This window comes from Oncorhynchus clarkii, chromosome 23 (assembly GCF_045791955.1).
Source record: "Oncorhynchus clarkii lewisi isolate Uvic-CL-2024 chromosome 23, UVic_Ocla_1.0, whole genome shotgun sequence".
Classification (NCBI taxonomy): domain Eukaryota; kingdom Metazoa; phylum Chordata; class Actinopteri; order Salmoniformes; family Salmonidae; genus Oncorhynchus; species Oncorhynchus clarkii.
Genome location: NC_092169.1, coordinates 32037925 through 32054868, shown reverse-complemented (window position 1 = coordinate 32054868; position 16944 = coordinate 32037925). Strand labels below are relative to the sequence as shown.

The following is a 16944-nucleotide window of genomic DNA, read 5'->3' as shown; positions in this document are numbered from 1 at the left end:
TGAGAGCATCTTGACTGGCTTCAACACCGCTTGGTATGGCAACTGTTTGGTGTTCGACAGCAAGGCGCTACAGAGGGCAGTGTGTATGGCCAAGTACATCACTGGGGCCGAGCTCCATGCCATCCAGGACCTCTATACCAGGCGGTGTCAGAGGAAGGCCCTAAAAATTGTCAAAGACTCCAGCCACCCAAGTCATACACTGTAGGTCTGGAACCAATAGGAACCTGAACAGCTTCTACCTCCAAGCTATAAGACTGCTAAAGAGTTAGTTAAATAGTTGTCGACAACATTTGGAAAGTTTACCAAAAAATGTGCTGTTTCCATCAGGCCTGTCATGACATTTTGTTATGTACTTCACTTGCATAAAAAGGTTGGAAGGTGGGACATGTTTCAACTGAAGGCCAAATCCATAGATATTATCCACTGACATCTTGTGGACATAACCTGACAATGCAGTCATGAACACCCTATGGTTTCTTTCAGCCAATCAGCAACGTTGTTTACAGTCACTGACAGGGTCAGAGTTAATTCGTTCCAACATGGAGAAATTTCACGGCTTGCATGCGAGCTAGCTAAGTAAATGAACAACATTGAGAAAGACCTTGGTGGATTGTACTCTACATAGGAAATGAAGTGTCCCGTAATATAGATAAGATATCGGGAAAGAATATGTTTCGTTTAAGAGTAAATATTATGGGATCGTCGTCTTCACAAAAGGTTGGTAGTAGCTCATTTCAGCTGTTAAACGCCACTAGCCAGCTACAGCCTTCTATTTGTAAATAAAAACAAATACTTGTTCGCCAGCATGATAATAAAGTCATTATTCAGAGCTAGTTAGCTTGTATTCAAAGTATTGTTTGTCTGTATGGGGTAAATCAATACGTAACTATTGGGATTCCTACTAGCTCTCGTTCACCAAAGTTTACACAGTACATGTTGTACAGTACATTGGGCTAGTTAGCTACCTAGCTAGCTAGCTAGATATTTGCATAATTAATCAAACCAGCTAGGTTTTCATCCAATTGGCGACAGATATCATTGGAATATTCTAGAATCAGCGCATTTCCCCTACCAGAGATGTTTCCAATAAATTACTTTTTGCAATAATCGGCTGTGCGTGTTGACGTAGTACACATAAATAACTTGATGTTAAATTCCCATGTGCGTTTCCATCACATTTTCAACGCTGACGTTTTTGACACATTTTTTGCGTTAGATAGCTAATGTGCCCACTCTGGTTTTGGCAGGTGCGCTCTAGCCAACAGCTAGCAGATACAGTGCGGGTGAAGCCTACTAACGTTACACGATGAGATAATCATGGACAGAAGAGCGAGATTATTTTTATTTGTCAAACAGCAGCCAGGCATCGATCACAATGTCAACAGAATAAGACTTTCGATATTTATTGGAAAGGAGCAAAAAGCTCATCACCGTGCACTTTCACCACCCTGTGAAGTTCATAACTTTAAGCTGAAGCCTAACAAATCTCATGCTCTCCGGCGTTGTAAATTAGTGGCAGTAACACGCACCATATCACGTTTACTTATTATATAAATATTTGCACATAAAGGCGTTTCCCCCGCCATTTCTCGCATTATTCATTTTACAGACACAAAAAGATCCCACCTTGTCTAGCGTATTTTGTTTTGTCGACATTTGGAAAATTTACCAACAAGTTTGCTGTTTCCATCTGGCCTGTCATGATTACATTTTTTTTTAATCGGATATATATATGCTACTTTACTCGCATAAAAAGGTTGGATCGAAACCTGGTTACTGGTAACAGTTATTGGTGACGTTATACAGTCTGAAACAAAGCACTACTAAAACTTGAAGTTTATTTTCAAATTAAATAAAATGACATTTGAACTTATTCTACCGGTTTTCTGTGGGGTTGGTCCTTCAGTTGGTCGAAATTTGAGACAAAATATCCACAGGAAAGTATTATTTACCCAACTTTTTAGACCCAGTACTACCCAGTACAAGGTTCAGAATGTCCACTGATGACCCTTCTATATTCCACACCCTTTGATTTGTCCATTTCCATATCACAAAATTTCACATTGAAAAATTAATCTTTCTAATTTCAATAGCTCTTTTGTCAGGTGACCTACTGACCTCAAACAAGGTTCAGAATGTCCACTGACTACCCTTCTATATTGCACACCCTTTAGTTTGTCCCTTTTCATCTCACATGACTTTACGTTCATTTGCCTGCTCTGCCCCCCTGAAAGACAGTGTCACTCACACACCTATTCACTTTAGCCTTCTCCCTAGGGCCTTCCTGACCTCCAGGCAGGCCCCCATTGACCTGGTGACCTCTGACTCCTGGCCTCTAGGCCTGCACTCCCTGCCCGCCTGCCTGCCCTCTCCCTGGGCCTGAGAGTGTGTAGCTTTCTCCCTGGAACTACAGACCTCCAGGTCTCCACACCTACTCTCCCTACCGGTCAACACCCCTCTCCCTTGGCCTTAGAGTATAGCTTACTCCCTGGATTTACTAAGACGCCTATAGTCCTACTGTCAAGAACCATGTGCACCTGGTGAAGTCCTCACTCCAACCTCCATGGCCTGAGTGCTGCCCCTAGCCCCTGAGTCCGGCCGCTCCGGCTTGGACTCGGAGTGCCCCCCGCCTTGATGGAGGCCTCCTTGTGCACGTGGTAACTTGAAACAAGCTCTGTGCACCTTGTGACCCGTCCGCTTTTATACGCTCAGAGACTAAGTCACCAACCCAACCTCCACAGCCTGAGTGCTGCCCCTGAGTTCGGTTGCCTCTGCTCAGACTCTGAATGCCCCCCGCCTTGGGGGAGTTCTCCACGTTCACCTGATGACCTTTTGACTTCCACAGAAAGTCCCAACCTGACTCACAGTCCCACCAGAGGACGTGCCCGGGACTGTTGGGCAACCACCACCTAGCCCCCTACCTATCCAGAGCCCAATGTCAATGTCTTATGCATTCTACCCGCCTGCCTGGGCTTTCTCACACTCTTTGTCTGGCCACTGGCCTTTCTCCGTGCACCTGGTAACCCGTAAGTAAATATGGAGGATGGTGAATCAGGAGAGTGGCAGGAACTCATCCGGCCGCACCCCAACCCCGTCACAAACTGCTTTACTCACCTGCCAAAAGAGGCAGGCTATCCCGGGCCAACTCAAGATCCGTGGCTCTACGGTATCGTTACGTTTAGGGGGGATTCTGATTTAGAGGCGTTCAGTCATAATCCCACAGATGATAGCTTCGCACCGTTTCCTCCTCAGCCAAGCAAATACACCAAATGTCTGAACCTACGGTTTCTCTCTTACTGAGCAGGATTACTATTGCAACAACACATCATCAGTAGGGTAAACTAAACTGTCTCACGACCATCCAAACCCAGCTCACGTTCCCTATTAGTGGGTGAACAATCCAACGCTTGGTGAATTCTGTCCTCCCTAAACTCGCTTTAGGACACCTGCGTTACCTTTTGACAGGTGTACCACCCCAGTCAAACTCCCCACTTGCCACTGTCCCCACAGCGGGTCGCACCCGGGGCTCGCCTCCCTCCCTTAACGGGTAAGTGAAAAAACTGTAAGGGTAGTGGTATTTCACTGGCAGCCAAGGCCTCCCACTTATTCTACACCTCTCATGTCTCTTCACAGTGCCAGACTAGAGTCAAGCTCAAGAGGGTCTTCTTTCCCCGCTGATGTTTTTGCTAGATAGTAGGTAGGTACAGTGGGTATCTCGTTTATCCATTCATGCGCATCACTAATTAGATGGCGAGGTATTTGGCTACCTCGAGACTCTTAATTATGTCCCGCCGTTTACCCCCGCTTCATTGATATTCCTCACTTTGACATGAGGGGGGTCACAGTCACCCCACGGGTGATTTGAGTGCGACCGCGACATGTGGATACTCTCCTTTGAATTTCATCAAGTTAACATTCATTGATCCGTGCCCAGTGGGAACCTAGGCTTCTTCCGTCCGTTTTATGGTTCCGCAGCAAATTAATGGGCGTGGTTGGTACTACCCACATCAGATGTAGGCCTCCCTCCCCAGACAAGGGGGGATACCTCTCCCCACTTCGTAGGGCATGAGCCAGATCCATGCAATGCCCTGTCACTGCGGGGCCAATGGGTTTAGTCTCAGCCTTAAGTCTAGTGAGCGTAGAGGAGACGTCCCCACCTACAATGTGTGGGGCTGGCGAGCGCTGTAGCTGGGGAGATCCGCGAGAAGGGCCCGGCGTGCGTCCATAGTTGCCGCCGCCAACTGCCGGATCCAACCCCCCACTGGTCCGCCTTCGGCCCGCCGACAGACACCACCCAGACAAACCCCCGCAGCCCCTTTCAATACCACGCATGAGAGACCGCGAGATTGGCCGTACAGCGAACTTCCAATGGTGGCGAGAGAAGGGCGGCTCGAGCCAATCCTTATCCTGAAGTTATGGATCTTTTTTTGCCAACTTTCCTTACCTACATTGTTATAACATGCCAGAGGCTGTTCAGCTTGGAGACCTGCTGTGGATATGGGTACGGCCCAGCGTGAGATTTACACCCTCTCCCCCGGATTTTCAAGGGCCAGGGAGAGCTCACTGGACGCCGCCGAAACCACAATGCTTTCCAAGGCTTGGGCCCCTTTCTCTGGGCGAACCCATTTCAGGGCACACTGCCCTCCGCAATGAAAAGACAAAATTGACAAACTGAAGGGTGCGCAATATAGAAGGGTAGTCAGTGGACATTCTGTATATTGTTTAGATCAGTAGGTCACATGACCAAGGAGCTATTGAAATTTGAAATATTTAAAAGCATTGAAAATTAATGTAAAAACGTGTGAGATGAAAATGGACGAACCTAAGGGCCCACTGAGTGTACATTCTGAACCTTTTTGAAGTCAGGTCACATGACCAATGAGCTATTAAAATTCAAAAATGTAAATAATTTAAAATAGTGTGAGATGTAAATCTACAAAAAAAAGTGTTTGCAATGTGTGTCTATGCCGTCAGGTTAGCTAGAACCAGTTTTGACAGTTTTAGGAGTAATGGTTTAAGAGCTATTGAAATGTGAACATTTGGATTTGTCACTATGTTGACAGTCCCTAACTGATGTTGGTGGATGTAAGGAAAACTACAGGCAAATATCCGTTGTATATCCAACTTGAAACTGTCTTTACCTCGGTTTTCATAATAACATGATTGTGTAGCCAGCAGATCCGACCCGCTTGCTTACAGCTGCACTAGGGTTGGATATGCTTCCTGTGTAAATTAAGTAAATAAAACAACTAGCAGTCATTCAATCTTCTTGGTGTAACAGTTGGGATAATGGGACATTTCAGAGTATGGCACATTTCTCATCCATGGATTGAGGTACATTTTCCAAGACATATTGCGCAGGCTAGTAGTGTCTTAATTTACACAGGAAGTCTGTCCAACCCTAGTGCAGGTGTAAGCAAGCGAGTCATCTGCTGGCGATGACATTAGTTAACATGCTTTGTATTTCTACCAGCTGTGTATCCTGTACCTGCTACACCTGGGACAGAGAATCCCTCAATGTTTTCAACTGCCATGGGTGAGACCTTACCTCAGACTAGGAACTATCTGTAGTGTCACTGGACCTGATTCAGCTACTCCTTGTAGTATCTCTACCATTGACCGTATTGGACCCTATTCAGCTACTCTGAATACATCAACCAATGACAGTAGCCAACAGACAGCAACAACAGTCAATAACCCTGAGTCTGGCTCTGGCCCCAGTACCTCTGACTCCCCTCCTGCCAAGGCCAATGGCCCTCCACCAACTCCCACCCACTGCTGTATGAGCGGTTGTCATAACTGTGTATGGATCGAGCACACAGAACAGCTCCTAGCCTACTACCGTAATGGAGGGTTGGGGATAGAAAAGGCCCTGGCTGCTATTGAGGAGAACGTCCCGGATGAGAACCTAAAAGCGTTCCTAAAGATGGAGATCAGGATGATGAAGAAGTCAAGTTTTTAAGTATGGCTTTGTGCGGCAGTGAGTGAGAGGGAAGGGGGACATTGAGGGCATTTTTATACTGTATGCACTTTAAAATCACTCCCTCAGATTTGAATACTGGTGTATGAGTATGAGTTTGTCAAACTGTCATTTTACTTGTTCAAGGACATTTTAACTAGCTTTTGTCATTATAAAATATTCTTATTTACAATAGATTAGGTATTTTACATGAGTAGCATAAATCATGTATTATCATTTTATGTACAGTTGAAGTCGGAAGTTTACATACACCTTAGCCAAATACATTTAAACTCAGTTTTTCACCACAATTCCTGACATTTTAATCCGAGTAAAAATTCCCTGTTTTAGGTCAGTCAGGATCACTACTTTATTTTAAGAATGTGAAATGTCAGAATAATAGTAGAGAGAATGTTTTATTTCTTTCATTACATTCCCAGTGGGTGAGAAGTTTACATACACTCAATTAGTATTTGGTAGCATTGCCTTTAAATTGTTTAACTTGGGACAAATGTTTCGGGTAGCCTTCCACAAGCTTGACACAATAAGTTGGTTGAATTTTGGCTCATTCCTCCTCATAGAGCTTGTGTAACTGAGTCAGGTTTGTAGGCCTCCTTGCTCGCTTTTTCAGTTCTGCCCACAAATGTTCTATGGGGTTGAGGTCAGGGCTTTGTGATGGCCACTCCTATACCTTGACTTTGTTGTCCTTTAAGCCATTTTCCCACAACTTTGGAAGTATGCTTGGGGTCATTGTCCATTTGTAAGACCCATTTGCGACCAAGATTTAACTTCCTGACTAATGTCTTGATGTTGCTTCAATATATCCACATAATTTTCCTCCCTGATGAAGCCATCTATTTTGTGAAGTGCACCAGTCCCTCCTGCAGCAAAGCACCCCCCCCAAAATGATGCTTCCACCCCCGTGCTTCACGGTTGGGATGGTGTTCTTTGGCTTGCAAGCCTCCCCCTTTTTCCTCCAAACATAACAATGGTCATTATGGCCAAACAGTTCTATTTTGTTTTCATCAGACCAGAGGACATTTCTCCAAAAAGTACGATCTTTGTCCCCATGTGCAGTTGCAAACCTTAGTCTGGCTTTTTTTTATGGCAGTTTTGGAGCAGTGGCTTCTTCCTTGCTGAGCGGCCTTTCAGGTTATGTCGATATGGGACTCGTTTTACTGTGGATATAGATACCTTTGTACCTGTTTCCTCCAGCATCTTCTCAAGGTCCTTTGCTGTTGTTCTGGGTTTGATTTGCACTTTGAAATACATCCACAGGTACACCTCCAATTGACTCAAATTATGTCAATTAGCCTAGCAGAAGCTTCTAAAGCCATGACATAATTTTCTGGAATTTTCCAAGCTGTTTAAAGGCACAGTCAACTTAGTGTATGTAAACTTCTGACCAAATGGAATTGTGATACAGTGAATTATAAGTGAAATAATCCGTCTGTAAACAATTGTTGGAAAAATGACTCGTGTCATGCACAAAGTAGATGTCCTAACCAATTTAACAACACTATAGTTTGTTAACAAGACATTTGTGGAGTGGTTGAAAAATGTAATCTTCCGACTTCAACGGTAGCGATACTGTCATTTTACTATTTTTAATTTTCTTATTTATTTACTTATCTATTGTTTACCTCATACCTATTTTATATTTATAAATTGCACTGTTGGTTAGGGCTTGTAAGTGCATTCGGTGCACGTGACAAACTTTGATTTGATAGTTAGCTGAGACTTCAAATTCAATACGCACAATTCTAATTGATGGATTAACATTTTGACATGTTTGAGGTATATGGACTGAATACATTTTCATATTGGTTGATGTGTTATTGTATTATCTAAATTATAAGTATGTTGATGATGGACAACATATGTGTGAAATAAATATTGTACTTGTGTGAATGAATGAAGCCTTTGTCATTTTCTTTGACCATTTTAACTCAATTGCCCACTGGAGGTTGCCCTTTTTCAATAATACACTGTTCGTCTGTTGAATAGCACATTTTGCCACCTCTATATCCTATACCTGCTACACCTGGGCCTGAGGTTCCCTCAATGTTTTCAACTGCAATGGTTGAAACCTTACCTCACACTAGGAACTATCTGTAGTGTCACTACAAGTTTTGTTTTCATGTGAGAACGAATGCACAGGAAAAGGGCATTGTGACATGTAGCATTGTTGAAATAGGCACTTGGGCATTAAACTACAGTGCAGCCAGTAATTTACATTTTTTCCATAAAGTCAGAACCAGTCACGATCACCCTAAAGCACCTAGCTCTTTTTTTAATCCCCCCCCAGAGTAACCCGGATCAAACAAAAGCATGTCCCCTCTCTGCACCCTCGCTGCCAGGCTAGCGCTGTCTGCATTCCTAGTAGGACATAGCTGGTAACATCAGGTTCATTGTCACCTAGGAAACCAGGGGCACTCCACACTGCTTGCCAACTAGTGATTGACTGACTACAGCTCCAATGAATGACATCAACACAGGATTCTAGTAACGTGCAGTGTTTTAGGAGATGCCTGGGAGTTTACAATGCATTTACACTCAAGTCATGATGTGTACTCTGAAGTACCCCCTCATGCATTTTACCAGTAAGCCAATGGTCCCATGAGTCTTCTCAAGTTCCCCCTGTGGATTGGCCAAGAACCCCCAGGGGTCCTAGTACTCCTGGTTGGGAACCACTGACTCGCCTAGCCTATGCCTTGTATAGGTAACATATTGTTTAGCCGCCTGATGTAAAATGAATCTAGTCTATTGTATCTATTTTCCAATAGTGGTATTCACTTCAAAATAGGAATGCATGGAATGCGCTATGGGTGACATGAAACAATATCGCAGGTCTGAACAATAGGCCCACACATTTTTGCCTCTTACGAATATCACACACTGACATGTGCTCCATATCATTAGAGGAGCATAGAAGGTGTTCTAACAGTGAAGGTAGCAGAATTAGAAGGGCTCTGGACAATATGAAGCGATCTGAGGGGAAGAACTGTTGATATGCCTCGTGTCTAGTCTGGAGGAATAATTATTGTCCGAGAATTAATATCATAGGCTACTGATCAGAATGTAATATATGAACTGATCCCTGACAATAGTATTGTTTACAATGATCATGGCCCTCTGCTGTCTCTCCCGTCCTTAGTGATCCTTCACCCTTCATTAACTCCATACAGAGAGAGACTGAAGCACCTTGTGTGTCCTCGTGAGTTATGACCTTAGAGGTGATCAGGCACAGCCAGACCAGACAGACACATCCTCAGGGCAGCAATGACCCCCACCACAGTCCACTCCCCCGACCCCAGCCTCCTCACACACGCACACACACTTCATCCCGACTAAACCACACGAAACAAGCCCTCGTCCCTTATGCCCCCTACCTACCACACACCCAAAACTAACGTTGGGGACATTGTCAATGTCACTATATTGATATTATTGTTTTTTATTTATTTTTTATTTATTGTCATATTGTCACATACTGTTCTAGTCTATTACTGTTCTGTACTTTGTCATGTATTTGTATGTTTCATGTGGACCCCAGGAAGAGTATCTGCTGCATGTGCAATAGCTAATGGGGATCCTAATAAACTAAACTATATCCCATTAAGTGATAATATGCTGCAGTAATTGTCTGGTCAAAAGACCATCAAACATAGGTAAATATACACATTGTAGGCTACGGTGTTGATGCAAGTAGATGGTGTTGATGCAGAGTGCTACATGCAATCTGTCTAATTTAAAATGTAATGCTTGTAGATAATGAGCAAGATTGATCACAGATTGGTCAATAATTACTGAGGCGAAATAATCCCTGCCGCACGGGTGGGTTTACCTAATGTAATTAATTAATTAATCAGAAAAACAGAACCCAGACACTATAATCCACAACTACAGTCAGAGTAATTGTTTTTCTGAGTGGGGTGGGTGGGTCGGGGGGGCTACATCCGAGAGCAGAAATGGTGTCTGGAGTGAGGTACTAGTGAGTAATCTCAGCTCTGAACGCAATGGTGAGTAGTGCACCAAGAAGACACTCGGCGTAAAGGATTAGCCTATTTTGTGCATCGAGTAATAGATAGGTCAATCTGAGATACTGTTAACGGATTGAGGGTTTGTTGACACCCTGGGCCAGGGCATCCCAGAGAACCAGGCCCAGCAGATGGATGGAGAGAATGTTGCATAACTGGTGGGAGGGCTGCTCAGTTGGGCTAGGACTGGAAGGTTCCCAGTATATGGAGAATCTTCATTACCATCCAAGTCAATATTGTATTAGCGACATAGTTCATCATCTTTCATGACAGTCTTATCATTAAAACCGAGTAACTGATTTGGTTCTGGGTGCCACGATTACACCGTTCATCCAATTGATTCATTCACATCTGTGCAATGTGGTATCCCTTATTATGTCTCTGCATTTAGTTTTAATGATTTGGAAGGCTGTGGATAAACAACAATTGAAGACCACTTTGGAAAACAAGCTAGAATACAATCAACACTAAATGCATTCAAGTTATTGCTGTATTTGTGCTCCAACTCCCTCCATCCATCTTTCCTCACCCCCTCTCTTCTGCTCCCCACTCCTTCACGAGTGTCCCCCACTCCCTGACCCCCACCTCAGGCCACAGCAGCGATGACAGTAGGTCAGGGATGGGAGGCGGGACACTCCTAATCTGCAGAGGTGAATATAAGAGGTCCCGCAGCCCCACCTGGCCTTCATAGCAAACCTAGCATAGACCCACACACACATCTACTGGAGAGAGCCGTGCTCAGAGCTCACGTCCACTGGTCTGGCTAGCCTTCACCCAAGAACCCGGTGAGTAGCAATAATTTCCAGTTATTCACATGAACTTTGCTGTCTTATAGGTCTCTCTTTATGTTGTGTTGTGTGTTTTGTCTTATATTTTTATTTTTAATCCCAGCCCCCATCCCTGCTGGAGGCTTTTTGGTAGGCCGTCGTTGTAAATAACAATTTGTTCTTAACTGACTTGCCTAGTTAAATAAGATACAAAAATAAAGTTATAGATATGTAATATTTCCATAACAATCGTCTAACTTGCAAGGGTAGCCGCTGAGTACACCCATCCATTCAGAAACCTACTCCATGATGACAGACACTTGATGGATTTTGTTACTGTACTGTTCAACATTTTTTGTTGGAAAGGGGAATGGTGAAAGAGTAAAACATTTGCAGAATATTCTATTTGAATTATTGAAGTCCTTGTTCTGTGCTGAGACAGTTTTGAGTGGTGGGTCGGAGAAACAAACCAATTTGCGTTAAGTACCTACACCAGGTGTAGGGTCTTAATATGATCACCCTATTATTGCAGTTCCTGCTCAGCAGCTAATTCTAACTTGTAGTGTATTCAAGGTTTAAAAATACTTCTTACATTTGTAATTTCCACTTCAACATTTCAGACTTGATTTGCCCTAACTAAAAATGTAACCCCTACAAAATGTTCCATTAATTATAATCCACACAATAACTATTATTTTCCTGCTGTGAGAAACTGGTTAAATTAAGATCCTACAGTATATCTGCAGTTTGCAAGCTATGAATATGGCCCAATGTGTTTTTCAGATAATTGGTGCTCATCTGGTTCAAGGATGAATATTACAATTAGACAGAAAGTTCTTGATGTTGGAAATGTGTTTTAGACAGAACAACAATATGACATTGTTTTGTGTATTTATTTTCAGAGAGGTCTGTATAATGCTAGTTACCTAATTGTGGAAAGCAAATTAGGCTGATGTTTTATTTTCTTATTTCATTATTTTAGGTTTCAATTATCAATGAGCCATTGGACATTAATTTTGATATTGCTTCAACATAGTTAAATTGGTTCCAATATGAAACATTGTAGGTCATGAGCCATGTTGTGAGTTTTTGGAATGTCATTGTAAGAGAGGATCAGATTGAGCAGCACTTTAGACAGTCTGCCTGCTCAGCATATTCTTTATGTTGTCCTTGTACTAATGAGATTAGCCCAAGTGTGGATGGCTGGCCGCTGGCTTGAAACGAGGAGGGTGGAGATGGTGGGTAGGGGGGTGCTTATTAACTTGAGCTGGGGATTACATGATGAAATTGGGTCATCATGTTGCGTCACTCAACAAGGTAGCCTATCCGTAGACATTCAATTACAAGGGCAATATGCATTTAAAACGTAATCCCACTAATATCAGATCAGTAAGGGGATTAGGCATTAGGTTGAGCCCTCAGACAAGGTTGTGAGGGGCTGTTCAGTAAATGAAGTTCCTTATAAAACATGTAATAATGTAGGTATCAAAGCAGATAGCATTGGTGTTCAATATGCTCTGTGTTGTTCAGGATTGTCTTGCCAGTAGCTATCTCCTTTCTTCTTTTCTTTCTTCTAATTTCTTCCATTCTAAGCTCCAAATGTTCAATACTGAAGAACAAGCTTTTATTGTCATGAAAATGTGAGCACTAGATCATGTACTGTAGTTTTGATGGAAGGGTCAAAATTGGATGAAATCTGTTTCCCTCATTTCCCCAGTTGAGGAGATCACATCAAGACGACAACACTTCAGAGGGGGATTGAACACATAACCACCTGCACAAAAAAAAAACAGCTAACTACTAACCATGAATCTCGAGGTCCCCAAGTTGGAGATCAAGTCTGCCACCCGTGTCACCGGGGGCCCTGCCACGCCACGCAAGGGACCCCCTAAATTCAAGCAGAGACAGACTCGCCAGTTCAAGAGCAAGCCCCCCAAGAAGGGAATCCAAGGGTAAGGCCACATTCATTGGGTTTTCTTAGTTTCAAACAGGCATTCGACAAGTGCACAATGACATTTTCATGAGCTCTGATTATAAATAAATGAACTATGTCTCCTTTACAGCTTTGGTGATGATATCCCTGGAATGGAGGGTTTAGGCACTGGTAAGTTCATTACAACTGTTTTGTCTACTCTACCTGTACCTCCCCTAAAAACTGTAGAAAACCATACTGGGTTTGCTTGGTCTACTGACTGTTACTAAACATAATATGTTTCCTCTGCAGATATCACAGTCATCTGCCCCTGGGAGGCCTTCAACCACCTGGAGCTTAGCGAGCTGGCCAAGTATGGTATCATCTAAATCTTTCAGATCTCCACCATCCATCCCACAATCCTCTACTTCCACCTACTTACAACCAAAGATTGTGGATACATGAAGATAGTTCACTCAAGCAGTTTACTATTGTAAAAAATATTCAATGTTCCCATCTGTGGAAGTGGGTGTTCCCTCTCTTTCGTGAGCATGCTTTCCCGCGTAAGCTCACAGTTCCTCCATAATAACAGGCATGTACACACGAGAAAGGAAACAGATGGCTCTGGTTTAGTTATTGTCTCTGAGCTAGAGAGATGTCTCACTCTGGGGCACCCCCTCCGCAGGGTGGGGGCAATAACTAGACCAGAATGTCCCCACCCCAATCAGCAAAACATGAAGGTGGGATGTGTCGCTTTCTACCGTCTCTGTTCAAACCATCCATCGGCCCCCAGCCCTCTCACTGTGTTTGACTGAAACTATCAAAACATATACCAAAGTGAAGAACCCCCCCCCTCACCCCTCCCCCCAAAAAAGGAAAGCGGTACAGAAAATAACCGTCTCCATCTTTAACTGGTTTCTTCTTTTGTTTCTGCAGCTGCCAAAGTTCACATACAACATGTCTGCTCATGATTAGGACTCTGTTCTGGTATCTCTGTCTATCTTTATCAGGTTTGCAGCGATATTCTATCTAGGATTAACCAGCAGCCATTTTCCTTTTCTCTCCTCCCCTATCTCCAAGCGCTTCTCTTCTTCTATCCTCTATTTTGCTCCTCTTCTTCATGGTACACAACTTTCAATTTACAAAAAGCAATGCAGTCTCAAAGGTTGAGTAAACAAACAAGTGACATACCCGTGAAATGGGTGGGTTCTCATTTCACGTGCCTCGGCACTTCTTTTATCATCATAGATGAAATCTGTCATCGATGCCGAATATCACACATATAAAATCTGATTCCTGTAGAGATGAGACAGTTGCTTGTCATGGCTGAGCATAATCTGTAGTCTGTCACTGGTACAATGTGGATGAAACAACATCATCCTCCTCCCCCTTTCCTCTCCCTCAGGATCCCCAATCCTTCGCTGTTAGACACACAACTTTTAACAGAACAAGGATTCTATCATTCTATTGTCCTGTTTAACTCTGGCATCCTTATTTTCCACATTTTGTATAACAAAGAAGAATTTGTGACTATCTTTATTATGTAACGTATATTTTAACTAAGTATTCTCAGGGATATGAACTTGTTTTATGGCTTGGGAAAAAACACCTTGTCATTGGCAATTTTGGCTCTTGCTGTCTTTACTTTTACCACAAGCAGCATAATAGACATTGAATGGAGATGAATGAGTGTGCAACATTACTACAACAGATGCAGATTCCCCCACAAACCTCAGATGTCAAACTCGATTTCTAATTTGATTCTCACCTGATAATCTACCATACTAGGTCACTGTGATTGGGCAGCAGTAGTGATGTCTTGTGTAATCTTGTTTAGGTTACCTTCCCCAATGCTCATGTTGACGTCTCTTTATCACTTTATTTAGCTGGGCATGTCATCTCTATTTCATGAACTTTCTCTATAATTCATTCATTCCATCCATAATTTCATCTCATTCCACAATTATCATGCTTACCATTATTTTGTTTGCTTGTGTTTCACTGTAGTCTCATATTTGTATCGTATTTCTTGAGATCAATGTACACTTATGTATACATTGTGGCCAGTCACATTTTAATAGCATATATAATGTATAGATTTATTTATTTTTGCATGTTCTCTGTCTTTTACTTTGTCCATCGCATGTTGGCATTGTGTCTTGTGTATATTGTGGGTGTTGCACACTTATTTTATCATTATGTCATCTTTTCATTATGTCCGTTTTATTTTGTACTTGTCCATTTGTAGTTTGTGTTGTGTAATCATGTAAAGATCATCTTTCCTCATCATTATCTCTCTATCATCTCATCCATCATTCCTTGTGTTCTCACCAGATAGCCTAGTGTTTCATCATCATTGTAGTTGATCATTTCATTTAATCTCTAGATAGAACATTGACCTCCATATTCCTTGGACCAGCCTGCACTGATACTGGCCTACAGAGTGTACATTCTTAGTTCTATGCCCAATTATGTCACTGATTTGCAATATGTTATACCGGCTGAAGAATAACTTTTTTAAATGCCCTTAACTTATTTTATCTTACTATTTTTCATTATTCTCCTTTTCTGGTAAATGAGTTGAAGGCCATGGATAGCCTACAAAAGCTAGTTTGTGTTGGAATCCTCATGCTGACAGTGAAAAGTTGCTTGAGGGGTTTGTAGTCTTGCAGGATGGATGTCCACGTTGTCTCAGTTTCTTGTGAATGTAAAATTGGTAGCAGTGAATGAATGGTAAGAAATAAGGGACAAGGAAGATGGATGCTTCAGCTGCCAACATAGGCTACTCATGTCATCAGAGCTCTGTCCTTTGTACAGGATCAAATCAAAATAAAGCTAAAAACAAAGGAAAATAAATATTTTGCCTGGTTTATTTTTTAAGGTCTATCAAAATATAGCATATATTTGATATTACAATATCTCCAATAAAGAGGATACATTCCTAGCTGGCATAGTCGTATCAATAAAAAAATAAGTGGATTGGCATTTCCTGCCACTGGCACAGGTTTAGAGCAGTTCATGACACACGTCCACATAGAATTGGCTTTCCAGACAACTGTACCAGAAAATACAGTGCCTTCAGAAAGTAGGCGGGTTTTTCATGAGTGTAGGGTTAGATGACAGGGTATTTGTTGATTTATAAAATAAAACAATTATACTCCAATCTAGTAGGTGGCCGTAATGCAACATTTATTGGATGACAACTGCCGTTAAACCTCATCGAAGAAGAGTATTGCCAGAGTGTAGTTTTTATTTTTATTTCACCTTTATTTAACCAGGTAGGCCTGTTGAGAACAAGTTATAATTTACAACTGCAACCTGGCCAAGATAAAGCAAAGCAGTACGGAAAAAAACAACAACACAAAGTTACACATAAACAAATGTACAGTCAATAACACAATAGAAAAATCTATGTACAGTGTGTGCAAATGTAGAAGAGTAAGAGGATAAATAACAATATGGGGATGAGGTAGTTGGGTGTGCTATTTACAGATTGGCTGTGTACAGGTACAGTGATTGGTAAACTGCTCTGACAACTGATGCTTTGGTAACAAGGCTTTGGTAACAAAATGGATGGCACTGTGATAGACTACATCCAGTTAGCTGAGTAGAGTGTTGGAGGCTATTTTGTAAATCACATCGCCGAAGTCAAGGATCGGTTGGATAGTCAGTTTTACGAAGGTATGTTTGGCAGCATGAGTGAAGGAGGCTTTGTTGCGAAATAGGAAGCCGATTCTAGATTTCATTTTGGATTGGAGATGCTTAATGTGCGTCTGGAAGGAGAGTTTACAGTCTAACCAGACACCTAGGTATTTGTAGTTGCAACATATTCTAAGTCAGAACCATCCAGAGTAGTGATGCTAGTCGGGCGGGTGCGGGAAACAATCGGTTGAAGAGTATGCATTTAGTTTTACTAGCATTTAAAAGCAGTTGGAGGGCTAATTTACAATACCTCTGACTATATTGAGTTGGTATCAGTCGATGTCCATTTTTTCATGAATATACAGTACCTTGTAATGTGTCCAGGCAGTGTTCTGTGTAACACCGTTCTTTTCTTTGGGAGCTGCAATCGGTCTATTTTTTAAATAATAATGTGCAATTTGACAGAAGTCACATCAATTTACGTGTTTTTCAAAAACTATGGATTGCAGCACCCCAAGAAAATAACATTTACACAGTAGGGAGAATTTGGAATAAGTGGGACACATTTCCCATTTCTGTCTTCTGTAACCTCTTTCGACATCTATCCAACATATTAGCCCAACC

At 42.3% G+C, this 16944-nt stretch overlaps 2 protein-coding genes across 2 annotated transcripts; both read left to right on the top strand.

The window, feature by feature from the left end:
• Window positions 1-529: 529 nt before the first annotated feature.
• LOC139381420 (oxidoreductase-like domain containing 1) lies at window positions 530-8519 on the top strand. Its single transcript, XM_071124928.1, has 2 exons — window positions 530-717; window positions 5474-8519. Exons 1-2 carry the CDS (start codon window positions 670-672, stop codon window positions 5960-5962), a joined length of 537 nt encoding a protein of 178 aa, XP_070981029.1. The 5' UTR covers window positions 530-669; the 3' UTR covers window positions 5963-8519.
• A 2070-nt stretch (window positions 8520-10589) lies between these two features.
• Window positions 10590-15534, top strand: LOC139381421 (phosphodiesterase 6G, cGMP-specific, rod, gamma, paralog b). The gene is made up of 4 exons (XM_071124930.1): window positions 10590-10784; window positions 12484-12718; window positions 12830-12870; window positions 12991-15534. The coding sequence occupies exons 2-4, from the start codon at window positions 12573-12575 to the stop codon at window positions 13065-13067; spliced, it is 264 nt and encodes an 87-aa protein (XP_070981031.1). The 5' UTR covers window positions 10590-10784; window positions 12484-12572; the 3' UTR covers window positions 13068-15534.
• Window positions 15535-16944: the final 1410 nt, after the last annotated feature.

Excerpts from the sequence above, each read along its gene's own strand:
- LOC139381421 (XM_071124930.1), top strand. The coding sequence starts at position 12,573 with ATGAATCTCGAGGTCCCCAAGTTGGAGATCAAGTCTGCCACCCGTGTC. Across the intron at positions 12,719-12,829 it reads CCCAAGAAGGGAATCCAAGG|CTTTGGTGATGATATCCCTG; the intron begins GTAAGGCCACAT and ends TCTCCTTTACAG. Across the intron at positions 12,871-12,990 it reads AATGGAGGGTTTAGGCACTG|ATATCACAGTCATCTGCCCC; the intron begins GTAAGTTCATTA and ends TTTCCTCTGCAG.
- LOC139381420 (XM_071124928.1), top strand. The coding sequence starts at position 670 with ATGTTTCGTTTAAGAGTAAATATTATGGGATCGTCGTCTTCACAAAAG. Across the intron at positions 718-5,473 it reads GATCGTCGTCTTCACAAAAG|CTGTGTATCCTGTACCTGCT; the intron begins GTTGGTAGTAGC and ends TATTTCTACCAG.